The 19,367-nt window shown below is 40.8% G+C and overlaps 1 protein-coding gene across 4 annotated transcripts in view; it reads left to right on the top strand.

Annotated features, from left to right (window-relative positions):
• The window catches only part of LOC148036759 (sodium/hydrogen exchanger 1-like), a 72,328-nt gene extending 56,245 nt beyond the window's left edge, over positions 1–16,083 (top strand). The window contains exons 10-14 of one of the 4 annotated variants that reach the window (XR_015690501.1): positions 14,311–14,412; positions 14,504–14,642; positions 14,749–14,811; positions 14,879–14,967; positions 15,078–15,216. Coding sequence is in view for 1 of the 4 variants with exons in the window: in XM_087675639.1 (XP_087531765.1) it covers positions 14,311–14,412; positions 14,504–14,642; positions 14,749–14,811; positions 14,896–14,967; positions 15,078–15,434 (733 nt within the window). In the remaining 3 variants the exon portion in view is untranslated. Of the gene's footprint in view, positions 1–6,446; positions 6,520–14,310; positions 14,413–14,503; positions 14,643–14,748; positions 14,812–14,878; positions 14,968–15,077 lie in introns of those variants that run through there. The other 3 variants (XR_015690502.1, XR_015690503.1, XM_087675639.1) reach the window with 3 other exon arrangements.
• Positions 16,084–19,367: the final 3,284 nt, after the last annotated feature.

Raw genomic sequence — 19,367 nt, 5'->3', positions numbered from 1 at the left:
TACTTGTGTTACGCTCGGTTGTTTGATCAATTTCATAGTTTGACCTCTACAAAGAAGGCTCTCATTGCTTCTTTTAGAAGGGGCAGCAAAGGAAGAGTAAACACAATCAAAATTTCAATTTAAAAAAGAAAAAAACTCAAAATTCAAACTAAAACCAAACTAGTGAGATCGAAGAAAACTCCAAGTTATTTTTAAAACTTGGGTGGCATAATATATCGATGAAAAATGGGTATTGTCAACATTGTCAAAAGATGGTCATTTTGATGAGGAGTGTCTCTCAAAGGCAAGAGGTACAACACTAAAAGCTAAGACTCGGATCTCTGTCCTTTAGTCGGATAACCCTCAACAAGGAAGGCAGGGTGGTGGCATGAAGAAAATATCCTAATACAAAACACAAATAACACCGTACGACAAAGTACAGATTGATAGAAAAACATAGTTAGGGTTAGGGTAACTAAGAGACAATGAACACAGAGAATGAATGAAATGATATGTCTATTGAATATACAATGCTCATGCAGCAAACACACTATGTAGTGAATGAATGCTTTACCTCGAACTCCTGTATTTCAAGGATTAGGGCAGGGATAATGAGCTAGAGAGTGTAACATACTCCGAATGGATCTTGAATGGCAGCAAGGCAGCCCTCAGATGCCGAACACTAGCAAACGTAACCAAGGAAGGTTGGATCTGATGTAGACGGTAGTGTAGAAGAGAGAAAGACTAAAACCCAGGTGAGGAGAGAGAAAGACAAAAAACGCAGGTGAGGGGAGAGAAAACAATGAATGCAAGTTGCAGGAGAGAGAAAACAGTAGCAACAGAGTGAGGAGATGATGGTGATAGCTGGAGGAGAGAAAAACTATAGGGCGATTGTCGGGGCCTGCAAAAGTAGTAGTATGCAGACGTGGTAGGTTGTAAGACAGTTGGATGATGGACAACAGTAGTCACCTGACTGGAAATAGTAGCAAATTGATGATGGAGGGATGAAAACAGGTGCCAAATGAGTGAAGATTACAATTAACAGCTTCGACTGCGATGTCCTCCGTGAACAGGGTGTGGGCAGCAAGCTGAAAACACTTGAAACGTGTAAAAACGAGATTAAGGTCGAATGGAGGGTAGCATATCTATTTATAGAAAGTTTGAGCTCTCCAAAGTGGATTTGTACTTATGGGACACAAACACTCTCTAGGAACGCATTTTTAAAAAAATAAACAAGGTTTTTTCCTTAATTAAGCATGTTTTGGGGTTGTTTAAGTGAAGCTAGTGCATTTTTAGCTCAACACCCTCTCTCAGGACCAACAATGGTGCCATGAGAAGTAGGCTAGCCAAGCTCTTTTTATCTTTATCTCTTATCCCAAGACATCCTATCCCAAAGCAGTTAGAGCATTGGACAAAGGGTGCGCGTTGGCTATCTAGTGGCCTACTAAGACTACAGAGCAATGGTAATCTTACCAAGGGAGCTCAAGTGATCACCCCAGAGAGATGAGGGCATCGGATAAAGGGTGCACGTCAGCTACCCAGTGGACTATCAAGTCTTGCAAATGCAGACGGAATCAGCTATGGATTTTTTTTTTTTGGAGGGCTTTGTAGTTTTGATATTAAGTGAGGGCTTCAAATCAAGGTCGTCCTATTGAGTATTCGTGCCCCAAACGGGAGAGTGATAAGGGATGGTTAGGCCCAAGATTTTTAGTTTTTGTTTTTTCTTTGAGGGCTTTGTAGTTTTGATATTAAGTGAGGGTTTTAAATCAAGGTTCGTCCTATTGAGTATCCGTATCCCAAACGGAAGAGTGATAAGGGATGGTTAGATCCAAGACCTTTACAAGATAAGCATACTCTCCCTACCATTACTAGGTGTCGATGAAGAAGGAAAATGGCTAAGGTGTGGGTGATACAAATATAGCAAAGATGTGAAGCAAGCAAGACAAGCAAAGCAAGCAAGCAAGCTAGGGAGAACTGCCTTGGAGTTTGCCATGTGTGATGCCACAGCCCACGAATATGGTGGATCCAGAGTCGACCACTCCAAAAGAAGAAAAGGGACTAATGCGTAGAAATGCATGTTTATATGAATAGAATGCCAATGCATAAGGCAATGCAAAGGAAGATGCAAGATGTCATGCTCACGTAAAATGCAATGCAACGGTGTCACTTGGATAGTGCTCTCGCAAGGGAATTGTTCACTTGTCCAAGTGTCCTCGATTGGACCAAGAAATGGGAGTCGTGCCCTAGGTGAAGAGGTAGCTGCCATGGGAATGTCGGGTGTCAGAATCTCCTACCCAATTAGAATCAGTGTACCTTGCAAACATTTGAACCATAAGTAAGGCCAAAAGAATAAGTACACCGTAAATAACACAACACATGAAGACATGCAATCAAGTGTGACATCCTAGGTGTTGTGAAATATTGATCGAGAATACCGATTGAGTAAGCTAAGTCTGGCCTAGTATGAATTAACCAAAGAAGTTTTTCTATAATAGACCACCTCTGCAGTAGATCGAATATATAAGTTTGGGCCATAAGGGATAGAATGATATCCATGAGTTTGTAAGAACTCATCCATCCTATGGAACTAAGACCGCGGTGCTTGCTTCAACCCATAAAGAGCTTTTTGCAAGCAAAATACCTTATCCCTCGGGTTCGCAAAAAGAAATCTTGGTGGCTGCTCCACATAGACTTCCTTTTCTAGATAACCATTCAAGAAGGCACTCTTGACATCGATCTGATGTATTGGCCAATCGTGGTGAGCGGCTAGCGCGAGTAATAACCAAAAAGATGTCAACCGCGCAATAGGTGTGAAGGTCTCTTCATCATCAATACTATGCTTCTATTGAAACCCTTGCATGATGAGGCAAGCCTTGTACTTGTCTAAATGCCTATTAGCCTTTAGCTTGGTCATAAAAATCCACTTCGTCTCCCGATGACTTTCTTGTGGCTTGGACGATCCACTAATATCCAAGTTTTATTTTGGTCAATATTCTTTAGCTTCTTCTCCATGGCCTCTCGCCATTGAGGGTGTTGCAGAGCCTCTTGCCATGTATTTGACTCAGAATGCGCTATGTAATCAGCTATAAACAACGACACAAATGATGCTTGAGGTGCAAGTCGGGCAGATCTTCTAGGTCTATTCGGAGTGGAATCTAGGTCCCTATGGAGTGGAATCCGGTGGTAAGATTCTTGAATCTCGCATCTTCTGTTGGTATCAGCAAGGTAACGGGTCTTGCGAAGGAGGCCTAGGAGCCGAAGAATCTGCACGTAGGGCAAGAGTGGGTAGTAGACCAAGCTTAGTAGGCATGATCTCTAGTGATGTGGAAGGAGGAATTGGATCGGAATTTAGTGTAGAGGACTATACGATATCCCTCTTGTCAAAGATGACGTCTCTTTTAACGATCACCTTGTTCGATCAAGGATTAAACAAACGGTAGGCTTTCGCTTCGGAGGAATATCCGACAAAGATAAGGAGATTAGCTCGGCCGAGAGTGAGCTTTCCTATTTTATCATTAGGCGTGTGTGTGTATGTGCGACACCCGAAGACTCTGAAGTGGAATATGACAAGCCGAGAGCCAAAGAATGCCTAGTACGGGGTCTTCAGAGGAAGAGCCGTAGTCGGGGCATCGGTTGAGGATGTACATTGCAATGTTAGGAGCCTCAACCCATAGGTGCTTAGGGAGCTCTCCTGCAAACAGCATAGAGCGTGTCATTTCCATAACTGTCCAGTTGCTACGCTCTACGACTCCATTTTGAGAGGGGGAGTTGATAGAGGTGAGTTGGCGAGAGATGCCATGCTATTGTAGAAACTCAGAAAACTCGTGGGAGTTGAACTTATCACCGCTATCACTCCTCATGCAACCAACACGACGACCCATCTAGTTATGAACGAGCAGCACCTAAGTAGAGAAATATGTGAAAGTATCGAACTTATGCTTGAGGAAGTACATCCACATGTATCACGAATGATCATCCATTATAAAAAAGAAGTACAGTGCACCGTTCAAGGCGACAGTGGATGTTGGCTCACAAAGATCAACGTGAATTAATCTAAGAGGTGTCTCAGCTCTATGTGTAGGCTGTTGAGGGAATGGGATACGATGCTACTTCTCGAGCTGACATGCTTTATATACATATTGAGCTAGCTTCTGGCAAGAAAGGCCCTCAACCATCTTACGACAAGACAACTCATAAAGAGAGTCATAGCCAAGATACCCTAGCCAGAAATGCTAAAGAAGCTCATTATTCATAGGCTTTTGAGATGTGGCTAATATCTGGAAGCTATGGAACACGGAGCTCTCGACTGTTGGCTTGGTAAGAAAATGGGTCATGTGGTATAGGCCGTTAGGCTATGCCTCATCGTCTGTGATGTGTAGCTCCACTATTCACAATCCAAATAGGTGTTGATGTGCTTGGCTGTGACAAGTGGACCTTTGCGGTAACCTCGTCGAGAGGCAACTCATAGATGTGGATGAGATTTGTATCAGATGTCTCTACGGAGAGAGACAATGTGGGTCTCTGTAGACCAGGCAGATAAGCCCTTTGGAGTTGAGAACGTTGTCGACTGAGATGGATGACCGGTGTGGCAATATGAGTCTAGTCTTTCCATTGCCTCTTGCCATCACCTCACTTTCCCTGATGGGGGTTGTTCGATTGAGGAGCGGGGGTTTGTGACTTGGGTTTTGGTGCTTTGTCTCTTGCCTTTGATCGACACTCGTCGTCAAAATGGCCAACCTTTTGACAATGTTGACAATACCTATTCTTCTTAGGTACATTCTGGCACTTGAGTTGAGACTAGGAGTTTCCTTGTGATTCCCTTGTTTGATTTTGTTTTTGTTTTTGATTTTGATTTTAAGTTTGATTTTGTTTTTGTTTTTGATTTTGATTTTAAGTTTGATTTTGTTTACCCTCCCTTGTTGCTCTTTTTGAGAATGAGCAACAAGGGTCCCCTTTGAGGGATTATTGAATTATTCATATGAAATTGATCAAATAGTCATGTATAATACAATAGTTGACACTCGTAGAATGTGGGTAAATTGGGTAGAGAAACCACTTGTTGCACAAAATTGAAGTATTTACGCGGCAGCTTGTTAATAAACAATGTGACTTGATCGTTAGAGGACTTAGGAGTCCTTGTAGTGGAGAATTCGGCAAGGAGATGTTGATACTTAGCCAACTTGACTTTCAAGTCATCCCGTCAAAGATTTTAAAGTTTTGAAGCTCATGGTCAAGATTTATTCGATGGGTCCTATCTCGAGCCACATAGTCAAGTGTGCCCTTTGCTCTAATGTAAGTCAAAATGTTAGAGTTGAGAACGAAACTTAGTCAATAAGTCTTGCATTAGCTCGACAATAGTGGAGGCATTCTTAGCCTTCCAGTCGTAAAGTCGTGGGACTCCATGGTAGTCCAATGTTTGTCCCGACCATGTCAAGCTTGTAAAGGAAGCTGTGAGGCCCACTCCAACTTGTTCCTTCATGGATTTAGCTCATATGTGAGAAGTGGTGTGGAAGTAGTGTTCGAAATTATCTAACCTTTGGTTGTTCTTACTTTTTATGTAGAGCTTTTAGATCAAGGCCTAGGTTTCTCTCAGAGAACTTGGCTCTGATACCATGTGAAGAAAATACCCTAACATAGAAACACATAACACCGTACGACAAAGCACAAAGTGATAGAAGAAGGTAGTTAGGGTTAGGGTAACTCAGAGACAATGAATATAGAGAATGAATGAAATGATATGACTATTAAATATACAATGCTCATGCAACAGACACACTATGTAGTGAATGAATATTGTACCTCGAACTCCTGTATCTCAAGGATGAGGGCAGGGGTAATGAGTTGGAGAGTGTAACATACTCAGAATGGATTCCAAATCGCAGCAAGGTAGTCTCCAAATGTTGAATACTAGCAAACACAGCTAAGGAAGGTTGGATTTGATGTAGACGGTAGTGTAGGAGAGAGTGGTAGTAGAGGCATGTTCACCTCTACAAAGTTTTTCGAGTTTCTATAGGAGCATGGTATTTTACGTTAGCTTATCTCTACCAACTTCCCTTTCACAAAATGGAGTTATAGAGCGTAGAAATTGGACCATCATGAACATGGCATGCTCTATGTTGTTCATAGCAAAGCTGCTTGTTGAGCACCTTTGGGACTAGGCTATTAACTCTTTGCTGTACATCCTTAACGAGTGTCCGATTGTGGTTGTTCCTTAGAGGGCTCTATATAAGGCATTCTTTGGCGCTTGGCTTGTAGTTTTTCACTTAAGTGTCTTTTGGAGTTATGCTTATATGCACCCCTATAGATTTGTGGTAGGGAAGCTTCTTTGGTTGATTCACACCAGGCTTGCTTAGTCAATATTTCATTGTACCTAAGATATATTATTAGTTTGCATATCTTTGTGTTTTGAGATATTTGCGATGTATCTATCTCACGGTCTAACTTATGGATTTGGTTTATGTTTGCAGGGGTACACTGACTCTGATTGGGAAAGAGACCTTGACACCTAGCATTCCCATGGTGGCTACCTCTTTACCTTGGGTATGGCACTCACCTTTGGGCTAGCCGTAAGCAAGAGATAGTGGCAGCTTCCACGGTTGAGGTTGAGTATCGGGCTCTTTTTGATAGTATAATGGAAGCTATCTACTTGAGGAGCTTACGGGTGGCTTTACACTTTCCATATGACTCTCCCACTGCTGTCTACTACAACAATCAGAGTGCCATTGCCCTTGTAGGCAATCCGATCTTTTTACCATGGATATGGCATGTGGAGGTCCACTTCCAATTCATCAGAGAGAAGGTTGAGCTAGACACCATACGCTTAGAGTTTGTGCCTTTCTCTGACAGCTATGTAGATATATTGACCAAGGCAGTCAATTGGTTGGTATTGTAATATATTTTATCCAAGATCGGCTTGGGTAGATCCTTCTCTACTTTTTTAGATTGACGGAGAGAAGGTGATTTCCTCTAGCTTTTCCTTTTAGTTTGAGAGGGGGTGGCTTTCTTCTCTTGATAGTGACAACGATGATGTTTAGATTTTTTTAGACATCATTCTCTACTTCTTTAGATTGATGGGAAGGGTAATTTTCTCTAGCTTTTTCTTTTAGTTTGAGAGGGGGTGGCTTTTTTCTCTTGATAGCAACAATGATGATGTTTAGAGTTTCTTTTTTTGACATTACTGTATATTGAACATTGTATCTTCAGTTGCACAGTCAAGATGACATGATTGTTAAAGGGTACTTGAGCAAGTGAATAATTCCCTTGTGAGGATACTATCCAAGTGGCACCATTGCATAGTATTTGCATGAGCATGATCACATCTGCATTGCCTCTTGTGTAACTTCAGTGCATTGGCATACCTTTTGTGTAACTTCAGTGCATTGGCATTCTATTATGTAAACATGCATTTGTGTGCATTTCTCCCTTTTCGATCTCTCTAAGTGGTTGACTCTGGATCCACCCTATTTGTGGCATTGCACATGGCAATCTCCTAGACAGCCTCCCTTGCTTGCTTAGCCTTGCTAGCTACACATATCTTTTTTGTCTCTCCACATATCCCCCATATTTGTTGCACATTCCATTAGCCCATTCCTTTGTCATTGGCATTCAGTAGTGGTAGGGATAGCTTGTTTATTTTGTTAAAGCCTTTGGGACTGGCTACTTGTCTCCCGTCCGTTACATAATTGATCGCTACCTCCCTTTTTGAAACAATCATTATCCTAAGAAAAAAAACACCAAGTTCATTGTGGTTTCATCCGTCTTTATAGGACTTGGTAGGCCATTGGGAAGTTGACGTGCACCTTTTTCTAATGTCCTCGCCTCTTTGGGGTGACCACGTGGACTCCCTTGGTAAGATAACCATCGCCTTTGTAGTCTTGGTAGGCCATGGGGTAGCCACCGTACATCCTTTATCTGATGCCCCGATTACTTTAGGGTGGGATACCTTGGGTTAAAAACACATACAAATAAAAACACTCAAAATTTGGGTTGGCCTTTTTTTCTAACACACTTTTTAGGTCTGAGAGGGGGTGTTGAGTTAACATAAGCATTACATACTGAATTAGCCACTTAAACAATCCCAAAATGCTTAATTAATCAAAACCCTAACTTGTTATGCGGTTCGAGAGAGTTTTAAAACAATGTGGGGTACGAGGTCTTGAAACTTTCTATTAATAGGTAGATTGCTCTCTGTTCAGCCCAATCTCGTTTTTGTAGGTTTTAGGAGTTGTATCTTTGTTGCCCATACCCGTTTGGAGAGAATGTTGTAGTTAGAGCTTCCACTTGTTGCTCTATACTACCATGTAGCGCTTGATTTCAACCTCCGTTTCCATACGTTGGCTATCGCCATCATCAAGAGTTGTTGCCTAGTCCTCTGGAGCTTGCGTTTATTATCGTTGTCACCTACTAGAGCTGTCGCCATCATCTAGACATTATTACCATCATCCAAAGATTTGTGTTTGTTGAGTCTCTCTCCCCTCCAACTATCGCCTACACTTCTTGCATAGTTGTCTTTAATCTCTAGTTGTCACGCAGTTTTTTCCTCTCCTCAAGTACTTGCATGTTTAGTCTCTGTCTCTCTCTCCTCACTGCCTGTTTACATTAGATCTAGCTTTCACAGCTGCATTTGCTCATGTTCGACTCTTGGAGCCTGTCTTTGGTGTGTTTCGGGATCCGTTAGGAGTATAATACACTCTCCTGCTCAGTACCTTTGTCTTGGTTCTTGAGATATGAGAGTTAAGGGTATAGTTGTCATTCGTGCATGGTTTGTTTGCTATATGAGAATTGTATATTCAATTTTCAGTCATTCATTTAGATTCGATTGCATTCATTATCTTTGAGTTACCCTAATCTTGACGGTGTTCTTTTGAGTCGTATACGTTTATTTATATTTTTTCGTTAGGGTATTTCTTCATAGGATGGTCAAATCCAACATCACAAAATAGAAAGCTATCCCAACCACCCATGGGTGTCGGTGATGAAGAAAATATAGATATATGTCGTATGGTGCCATGGAAAGAATATTGCCATAGAGACTGCTATGTAAGCTAACATGAATATGGTGAATCCAAGTCAACCACTCTCTGGCAAAAAAGGGATAAATATGCATAAATGCATCTTTATAAGAATAGAATGCCAATGTATAGGATAATATAAAATTTTGTTGTGTTTAAGAAAAATCACTTGGATAGTGTCCCCACAGGGAAATTGTTCACTTGTCCAAGCACCCTTTCACAATCACGATCATCAAGATGCAAACAATATAAAGGTATGAATGACCAAGATCTTGTAAGCAGCAAGAAAAGAAAACCGCCTCCTTTAACCATTGGATAGTGAAAGAAGTAAGTACCCCCTCTTACCCCAAGATGTCAATGTCGATGGGGGAAAGGAGGAACACCCAAAGAAGAAGATTGAGATCCAAATCCAAGTGAAAAGTATGAAGATTGGATAGTTTGTTATATTCATTGATGAAAAATCTCGATTCACTTGGATATATGGACTGAACTCTTAAGTTTAAAGTCTTTTCTTGCTACAAGACTTTTATGGCCATGGTGGAGAACCAAAGTGGCTTTCGTATTCAGACCCTTCACATTGATAGGGGGGCGAATATCTTTCCAAATAGTTTTTAGAGTATATTGCATCTCCAGGTATCCATCATTAATGTACCGTTCCTTACTCCCCACAACAAAATGGAGTAGTGGAACGGAAGAATAGGTCACTCATGGAGATGGCAAGGTGCCTTCTGAAGAGTAAGAATTTACCTAATTCCCTTTGGTTCGATGCTATTTTATGTGCCGCTTATGCTTTAAACAAGTGTTCCACAAGAGCTCTAGGCACCATCGCTCCTTATGAGGCATGGATTGGCTCCAAGCTTTCTCTCTCTCAAAGGATTTTTGGATCATTGGTGCATGCTTATGTGGCTTTTCAAAAAAGGCATTAGCTGGATTATAAGGGCGTTTGCTGCATATTTATTGGATATATTGCTGAAAGTAAAGGATACTGCCTCTATCGACCCTCTACAAGCAAGGTTACTGTCAATCGAGATATTATCTTTGCTGAAAATGCTTCTCACCTCTTGTTGGACTGTCAAGAACAGCCTATTATTGATACTTCACACATCTTTCACAGCCTACTACCACTTTTTCATAATGGTTCCATGGCTGATCCTTCTTCTCAACCTTCATTTCTATCACCTACAAAATACATTATAGCAGTCTATTCAGCCTGATTTACAGCCATAATAGTATCATGATATCTTGTCCAAAGTAGCCCCCTATTGTTGATCACTTGGAGCACGCAAGGGTTGACATTCAGCAGCCTAAAGAGTCCCTCATTGGCTGCTAGACAGTCTTCTGGACAGCAAGCAGCCTCTTTCTTTGGCTGCTCGCACACGAGCCTTACAAGGTAATCTTTTTGCATGTGCATTGGTAGCTAAACATGCAATGAAGAATCTCTATTTTATAAAGATGCTTTTTCAAATGATTGTTGGGTTGAAGCAATGAAGGCAGAAATTGATTCCATCCATTAGAATGACACTTGGGAGCTATGTGGCTTGCCTTATGGCAAGCATGCAATAGGTACCGAATAGGTTTGTAAAATTAAGAGAAAGTCAGATGGTTCTATTAATAGATACAAAGCCCGCCTTGTTGCCAAGGGATGTGCCTAACAACAAGGACTTGACTTTGAGGAAACTATTGCCCCTATCTCTTGCATTACTACCATTAAGAGTATTATTGCCCTTGCTGTCCACTTTCATTGGGAGGTGAGTCAGTTGGACATCAAGATGGCATTTCTCCATGGATATCTCATTGAAGAGGTTTATGTTTCTCAACCTCTAGGATTTGTAGTGGCTCTCGAGCACAAAGTCTTTCACCTCAAGAAGGCTTTGTATGGTTTAAAGCAAGCTCCACGGGCTTGGTATGCCCGTATACATGCTTATCAATTGCATTTTGGATTTTAGAATAGCCCTACTGAGGCTACTCTTTACATTTGACATCAGGGATCTGATTTTATTATTCTTGTACTTTATGTTGATGACATGCTTGTCACTGGGACCAATGCTGGTCAAATTGCAACATTTAAGGCTGATTTACAGCAAACCTTTGCCATGACAGATCTTGGTCTACCTCACTATCATTTGGGTATCCAATTTGCCACCATTGAGGGAGGCATCGTCATGACATAGTCCAAATGTATTGGACAACCTCTTCAGCACTTTCAATTTGAGGATTGCAAACCCGTTTCTACTCCCTTGGAGCTTGGTTTCAGATTCACTTTGATGATGGTAGCGGATCCTTCGATGCTACTTTATATCAGCAGGCTGTTGGATGCTTGATTTATCTATGTCACACATGACTCCATCTTTAGTTTGCTGTCTCCCAGCTGAGTAGATTTATACACAGCCCTTTGAAGCTTCATTGGTAGGCAGTGAAACGTGTTTTTCGGTATCTTAAAGGCATCTAGGATCTTGGCCCTTTCTACAAAGTTGATTCTTCACTCTCTTTGCATGGATATTTTGACAGTGATTGGGTTGGATGTTTAGATTCTTGTATCTTTTTGGGTACATCTCTTGTTTCTTGGTTCAACAAATTGTAGTTGCTACTTTCAATTGTGAAGTTGAGTACAAAGTAGTGTTCATAGACACAGTGGAGTGTGTTTGGCTTTGTAAGTTACTTGTAGATCTTCATGTGCACCATATGGCTCCGACACTTATCTACATTGATAGTCAGAGTGCTTAGGTCATTGTGCAAAGCCTAGTGTTCCATGCCCACACAAAGCATATAGAAGTTGATTACAATTAAGTTCGTGATCGGATATTAGCTAGAGAAAGAGAGTTGTCTCACATACCCACTCAAGACAACTTGGTAGATCTCTTCACGAATCACAAAGGCTCTTCCTCAACCAAAGTTCTAGGCTTTTTGGTAAGCCTTGAACTCCATTTGTTCCATGATTTGCCATACTCTGTACTATCATAGGTTGCTATATCCACTTGGATGAACTTGTGCAACCATGATCTTATATTTCTTTTTATTTTCTAGGGTGTCCTCATTTTTCATAGATCAGTCCACCCATTTCATGGAAGGGATTTTATAGGCTATCTCGTGGGCTATGTGTTGATGCCCTTTGACCCATAATCTGGGCTCCCTAGGCATTTAAATTGTCATTAAATGCAGTTGTTGCCCCAGTGTCCTAATGCACTAAGTGACATTAGGGCTAGGGTTTCTTTTAGGGTTTCCTATGATGATTAAGCTGTTAGGATTTTTAAATTATAAAAGGACACTTTGTGCCTTATTAGCATACAAGTGTGCCATTATTTGTTGTGATCGCCTTCGACATTGTATTCTCTCTCTCTCTCTCTCTCTCTCTCTCTCTTTCACACATTAATACATCACCTCTCATTTAGTGATTGAGTTATTGTGCATCGATCAATTCATTGGTTATCTTTCATTCTTTTTCAGTTGATCACACACTTACTTACGCTTGGGCCAACAAGATGACTAGACTTTTCACAATTTTAGCAACTTGTAACATTATTGCTTGTCTTTGTTGCCATCCACCTCGACCTCTATAGCTCCCCCTTCCTCTTGTATCTCGTCTACCTCTACCATGACTTGCATGTTTCATAATTTGTTGATCCCAATTATACTATTAATAACCACCTCCTATTCTTGTACCATGTCCTCTTTGAGATCTCCCCTTGCCTCTACCTAAATCTGAGTAAAAAGCTTGTGCTTGTTCTTTTTCATCTCTTCCTTTTTCTCCAATGTTTTCCTACGTTCTCATCTCCACAATAATCATGAGGGAGATTAGATTTCCAAAATCTGGAAATGTTTCATGTACACAAATTGAGGTGGAAAAACTTCCATCATTCAACCCATTCAACACTAGAGACCAAATCATCTTCAATAGATGCACCAATAGAGCCTAATGTGCCTGCAATCTCCTTCATTTTCAGCACATAATCGTTTATTGATAGATTGTTTTTCTTTATGTTATTCAACTCATTCTTGAGTTGAATCTTCTACACCTTTGTATTGGTACTGCATAACTTCTCTAGTATATCCTACTCCTCCTTTGCAGCATTTAGGTCCTGTATGTGTCCAATCATCCCATGAGATATATTTGCACATATGAAGAATATCCCACTCCTTTGCAGCATTTAGGTTCTGTATGTGTCTAATCATCCCATGAGATATATTTGAACATATGAAGAATATGACCTTTTTGTTTGTTTCATTCAGATTGTTCCATACCTTTTGCTGTTCTGCTATTGGATCTTTAAGGAGTATCTGCTCTTTCTTATCTCCACTCACGTATCCCCACAAGCTTTACCTGTCAAAAAACTCCTCATCTTGAACTTGCAGGGCCGGTAGTTGCTCTTATCCAACTCATCTCTATTGACATTATAGCTGTTCTCAATTGGGACCTACTAAGTAAACGTTTTGCTCATAAATGCCTTCTCCTTGTATGGGAGGCTCACAAAAATAGAGTTAGCAATTAATGATGTAGCTAGTCAAGGGGTGGAGCATTGATCTCCAACAAGGGGTACTTTTTGTGAACATTGTCTAGGTATGGTAGACTATAGTCTCTTTGGTTGGGGTTGCTAATTTTAACAAGTACTAGAATGGAGAATTGAAATGAAAATTCCAATGCATTCGATGTTTACAGAAAGCAACCTAGCTTGGAAGAAACTTTAACTACTATGGCCACATCTCCATTAGTAACTCTTGCCCTGTTTACAGCCTGATTGCTGATGGTCTGTATGTGGATATGGTAAAGGACTGTAGGTATGCCAAAGGCCTAGATAAGTGATTGGGGTGTATGTGGTGATGGTTATGATGAGACTTCAATCTTCCCTTTAGTCGTGTCCCTAGCATCACTTGTATAGCTCGTGCTCAAGCTTGATTATGGGTGCTTGTTTCTTCTATTGTATAAGATATCAAAAAGCTCACTTGCATCTGTCTGTGAGTATTGGAGCTGTGTTGCTAGAGCCTAGCCCCATATCTGGTCCCCTGGCATGTTCCATTGCAAAAAGTATGTGTGCAGTTTTCTTGGAGTACAAATTTTCTTGTATGTTGTGTCCTCTTTTGGACCTGAGGGTCTTGCAAAAACCTTGTTTTGAACTTCATTATCAAATTTTCTTGGAGTACAAATTTTTGTGTATGCTGTCCCCCTTTTGGACCTGAGGGTCTTGCAAAAACCTTGTTTCGAACTTCATTATCAACTCAAGTATTCTCTTCTTCCTGTCATTTATTTTTTCGTTCCTTTTTGGATCATATGCTGCCCTTTCTGCAGTTTTGTATGTAAGGGTCTCTTTTCTTCATAATACTGCAGGCACACTTTTGCAACACTATCTTTCATTGCGGAAACCTTCATATTTCTATATGTGGGTATGGATGCACTAGACAAGGACAAATGGACTATTGTGGATGTAAGGTATGCAAGAAATTCAACTAAGAACAAGGGCAAGCTCTTTGATACTTACTTCTGACAATAGATAGCGGACTTCATTATGCCGCCATTGCAGTCCTGCAACTTCCCTTGGACTCTCTGGAACTTTAATTCTGGTGGTTCTCCTGGGAAGAGCAGCTTTTGTTTTCCCCCTGTCTGCTCTATCGAACTTGGTTAGACGAGCATCTGGGACAAATATTAGCATTCGACAACAGGTTCTCTTTTACCCAAAACCTTGCACAGAACTGCATGGCATGTTATGATGGTTGTTCAGGACACCACATGTTGAACAATATGATCCTCTAAAAGACTATTGGACAGGTGATCATATGGTGGGCTGGTCTCATGCGGGGAGCTGTCTCAATAGCCCTTGCTTATAACAAAGTAAGACCAAAATTTTTGACTATAGCAATCATGTTTGTTTTCAGCAGATTTTCATTAGGTTTTGCAGTTTCTCTCATTTTGCAGTTTACATCCGGAAGTGCTATAAATGCAACCATGATTACAAGCACCATCATTGTGGTACTCTTTAGCACAGTGGTAAGTGAAATGTCAAAATGTTTGAGCCAGAGGGCAGAACTTCTTTGATATACGATCACAATGTCTATGAAATGAATTCCACGTGTGTGCTACATTGGAAATTCTGGCAGGTATTTGGTTTAATTACAAAGCCATTGATTATGTGGATTCTGCCTCCACATCTGATGGATAATGCGGAAGAGCCTCCTACTCCCAAAGACTCTAGTTTTGTACCAGAAGTTCAGGTTCCCCTTTTAGGTGTCAGCAGGACACAATCCAATGCGGTTGTCCAGAACAGCAGCAGTCTAAGAATGCTGCTTTGGGCTCCGACATCCTCCACAGTTCATCATTTTTGGCGCAGATTTGATGATTCATACATGCGCCCCATGTTTGGGGGTAGAGGCTTTGTACCTAACCTCACTGCTGCAACACATCAGAGGGAATTGCAAGACTCTCTCTTTCCTAATTCATCAAGAGAAAGAAGCTAATGGTTGGAAATTAATAGACTAGCTGTGAAGGCAACGGTTGGAGCTCCTCCAGGCAATGTTCCAGCCTTGATTGCAGGGCTCTTGATGATAGGCCACCATTTGTATATGCATGTGAAGTAAGCGTAGTCATGGAGTCATCGCTTTGGATCTCTTACAAAAACTAGTCATAAGGATGATGAGGCTCTGTAACCTGTATGCGCAAAATAAATATGTGCAAGAACTAGCTGTTGAGGAGCGCATGAGTTGCGTTTTGAGTTAAGTGTTTGTCATAGTTAGGATGACGGGTAGCAAATTGTTGACATACATCCTTAAGGCAATGCTTGCAATGGATGTCTTCATGGTAATTGGTGCGATCAGTGACATCTTTGATCAGGTCAATTTACTCCTATCGGACAAAGGTCCATTGGTTGTCTGGATTCTGTACCAATGGGCATTGTTGATCGTTTATTTTGCTAGCGATAGAAGTATAGGAGCGTGTACTATGATTGTATCTCTGACAGCTCCCCACATGAAAGCATTGAGTTCAGTACTCAACTTGTTCTGAAAGCAAATCTCGAGACAGATAATGGAGGGCTAGAGTTACAGGATTGTAGATCTACGTGATTGACAATGGTTCTACACAAAAATCAAGAATTGGATTATAGAGTCATTCCTCCCGACTATCTAGCAGACCACCATTATTCTATCTCTATATGTGTGTGCGTGTGTGCGCGTGTGGTTTTGAAACCAAGACCTGGCAGCATCTCGCGTTTTAACGAGCATCTTCTCTATCCGCCACTCAACACACATTACCTGCTTTAATCATGCCGCCTTTCATTACCTCTTTTACTCGCATTTCCTAGCACTTTGCTCTCAAAACACCGTATCCACAGGCAACCCAGAAGATTGATTTGTTCACGCTCTTCTGCAGTACACAACAACCACCAATTTCACTGATCAGCTTAGCAAACATGAACAACCGTAGTAGTTATTAGATGGTTGAGTATTAAGGGCGAATGCATCTGGTATAGTAGCACCAAAAGCTCAGCTTCGAGATACAGCTAATGCTAGTTGGAAAAGCCCATTCAGACGAGTTCTTCATACCATGAGGCAGTTAAATTGGACCCACTCTCTTTCTCACCAAACTTGGGTTGGTAATTGCCATCACCCTCTGTGCGCGCGCACATGCACGTACCTGCAGGCACAAGCTCTTTCGAGTTTATAATAGCTATGGACAATCACGAGGGTTTGAACAATATGCATCTCGAGAGGAAGTTTCAGCTAGGATGCGAAGACTACACACCTAGTTTGATTTCTGAATATGAACGACTCTATAGACAATCGCAAGAGTTTGAACAATATGCATCTCGAGAGGAAGTTTGAGCTAGGGCGGGAAGACTATACAGCTAGTTTGATTTGTGAATATGAACGACTCTATAGTCATGGAGCCTCGACCACCCACATATCACTAACCACGCACCACCCTCCACTATATTACTAGCCATACACCACCCTCTTTGCTATGTAGTTACTGACTGGCTAATTAGCTATCTTGCCACATGGTAAATAATTGGTAATTATTTTAATTGTTACATTGAGGATGTGTGGTATGAACACAACGTGTATACATTGATGTGGTTGGTTATTTGTAAAGAATGTATTCACAACTTGTGGACATTTGTTTTTGTGGCTTATGAGGGAGGAGAGACTCAAGTTCCAAGGAAGGCTACACTACAAATAGAGTATGATGTTCAAAATCATTGTATTGTGCCTCCATTGAGAGAGCACTTGCATATTCTCATTGTTAATTTTAGTTTGCCTTGCACTCTATATCATGTTCAACTTTAGCAATCACTTGATGCAAGCCTCAATGATAGCCACATGGTCTCATTCATCACAAAAGACCTTCCAATTATTGTAGCACATTGCTTGATCAACTTGTAACATAGTTAATCGGTCTATTTATTTGGATGCGAGTAGCAATAAATAGGTGAGGTGTGCTTATTAGCTTCTAGCATGGGGTTGTGCCACTTTTCTGCCTTGTCTTGATGACATATTGTACTTTTTGTAGGGGGAGTCACTTCTTAAATTTGGGGTCTCATGCACCTTGAAATCAAATGTCATTGTAATGTCAAACCAGTGCCTTTCTTGGTATTTTTGCAAGGCCATGTCAAGGATTCTTCTTCTAGTTGTGAATGGGATGTCCATCACCTTTTGAGGGGTGTTTGGAGCATGGATTAATCTTTCATAGAGTTCTTATTCTTGGGTTATTTCCTTGGTATCTTGTGGTTTGAGAACATATCTACATATTGCAACCTGGTCCTATTTGCAACTATCGTCTTGAAAAAGTGAGTTAGCTATTTGAGGCCATCTAATGGCGTATATCGATATGAATTGATTGGTGGCTTGTAGATCTATAAAGACCAAGTCAAGCTAGTAATAAACATCTTAACTCACCATGATCTTCTATTTAAGGGGTTCTACCCTTGCCTTTTCTCGCTTTATGTTTGCTTCACTAGTTTGGTCACCTTAGCCTTGATCTCTTGCTTTTGTTGTTAACCTACTTCAAGGTTGCATAAGTAGGCCTTTTAGCTCTTTTAGCTCCATACTCTTTCCTTCCACTTCTTTGCTTCTATCTTTTACTTGCGTATTCTTCTTTTTGAGCTCTTTATTCTTTCCATTTACCTATTTACTCTTCTCTTCTAATGCTTTGCTTGTATTCCAATGCTTTGTCGTGGCCTTCCAATTCCTTGTTTTAATCTTCTAGTCTCTTAATTTTATTTAGTAACTCTTTATTTGTCATGTTTATCATGGCTGAAACTTGTTGTGCCACTGATTGGATTGTATAAAAAATCCATAAGTTCTCATTGGCTGTATCTAGTTGCATGTAAAGCTCATGCCTTGCCTTGATGGGTTGGGCCTTCTCCTTGCACAGCTTCTCACACGTGTTTTAGCATAACCTACTCTTCTCCTATCACTATTGGCCATTCCTCTTACTCATGGTGGTTCATGAGCCTTTTCAACTATTGCTTCTCTCTTTGAGAGGAGGCCTTTCTTACTATCTTTTTCTTGTTGAGCTCCTATTTATCAACGTGCAGGACTTGAAGGTCGACTACCACTTCCATTATGCTTGGACCCTCCTCCACATTCTTCTTTCCTTTATTGGAGCTCTAGGCTATTTTCTCCCACTCAGCTTTCATTTTCCCCATCAATCTCCCTTCCCTCCAGCACATCTTCTAATAAGGATTCTTGTAGGCCTTAGAATGAGTTCTCTTAGTCTTTGAGGTGCTTGCCTTGCTCTTTTCATGGTTTTTTTAGAGATTCTCTAATGGTTCGATTGAAATCTTCTCTCTTTTGCTTGTTTCATTTGATTTCTTCATCTTCTACTAGTATCCTATCTCATATGTGTGTCCTCATGGTCTTTATTAACCTCTTTATCTCTCGATGTGTTATCACCTTGTTTCTCTTCCTCCCCAGTGGTGGCTTGATTTGAGGGTTTGTGTTGTTCTTCCCTTTATTATTCATTGTGAGTTTGGTTCTTTGAGGTGTTGCTAGTTTGGTGGGACTCTATTGTAGTTGACTTAGTGGGATTGATGTTTGCATTGTTTGGGACACTAATGGCAATCATTATGAGTTTAGAAAGAATAGAAGTAAAGTTTTGCAATTCTTTAAGGGATTCTTTGATAGCTTGGTTGAAACCTTCTCTCTTTTGCTTGTTTCCTCGGGATTTTCCTTATGTTGCTATCCTATCTAATGTGTGTCCTCATGGTTTGTATTTATCGCTTCATTTGACCTTGATTCACTCCTTTCTCAATGGTGGCTTGATTTGAAGTTTTGTTGTTATTCCCCTTGCTATTTGTTTATGAGTTTGGTTCTTTAAGGTGTCTTGTGCCAATTTGGTGGGACTCTATTGTAGTTGATTTAGTGGGCTTGATGTTTGCATTGTAGTCACTA

Source organism: Lygodium microphyllum, chromosome 4 (assembly GCF_053477565.2).
Source record: "Lygodium microphyllum isolate KBCC chromosome 4, Lygodium_microphyllum_v1.1.10, whole genome shotgun sequence".
Classification (NCBI taxonomy): domain Eukaryota; kingdom Viridiplantae; phylum Streptophyta; class Polypodiopsida; order Schizaeales; family Lygodiaceae; genus Lygodium; species Lygodium microphyllum.
Note: the sequence above shows the minus strand (reverse complement) of the source record. Positions and strands in the feature narration are given on the sequence as shown.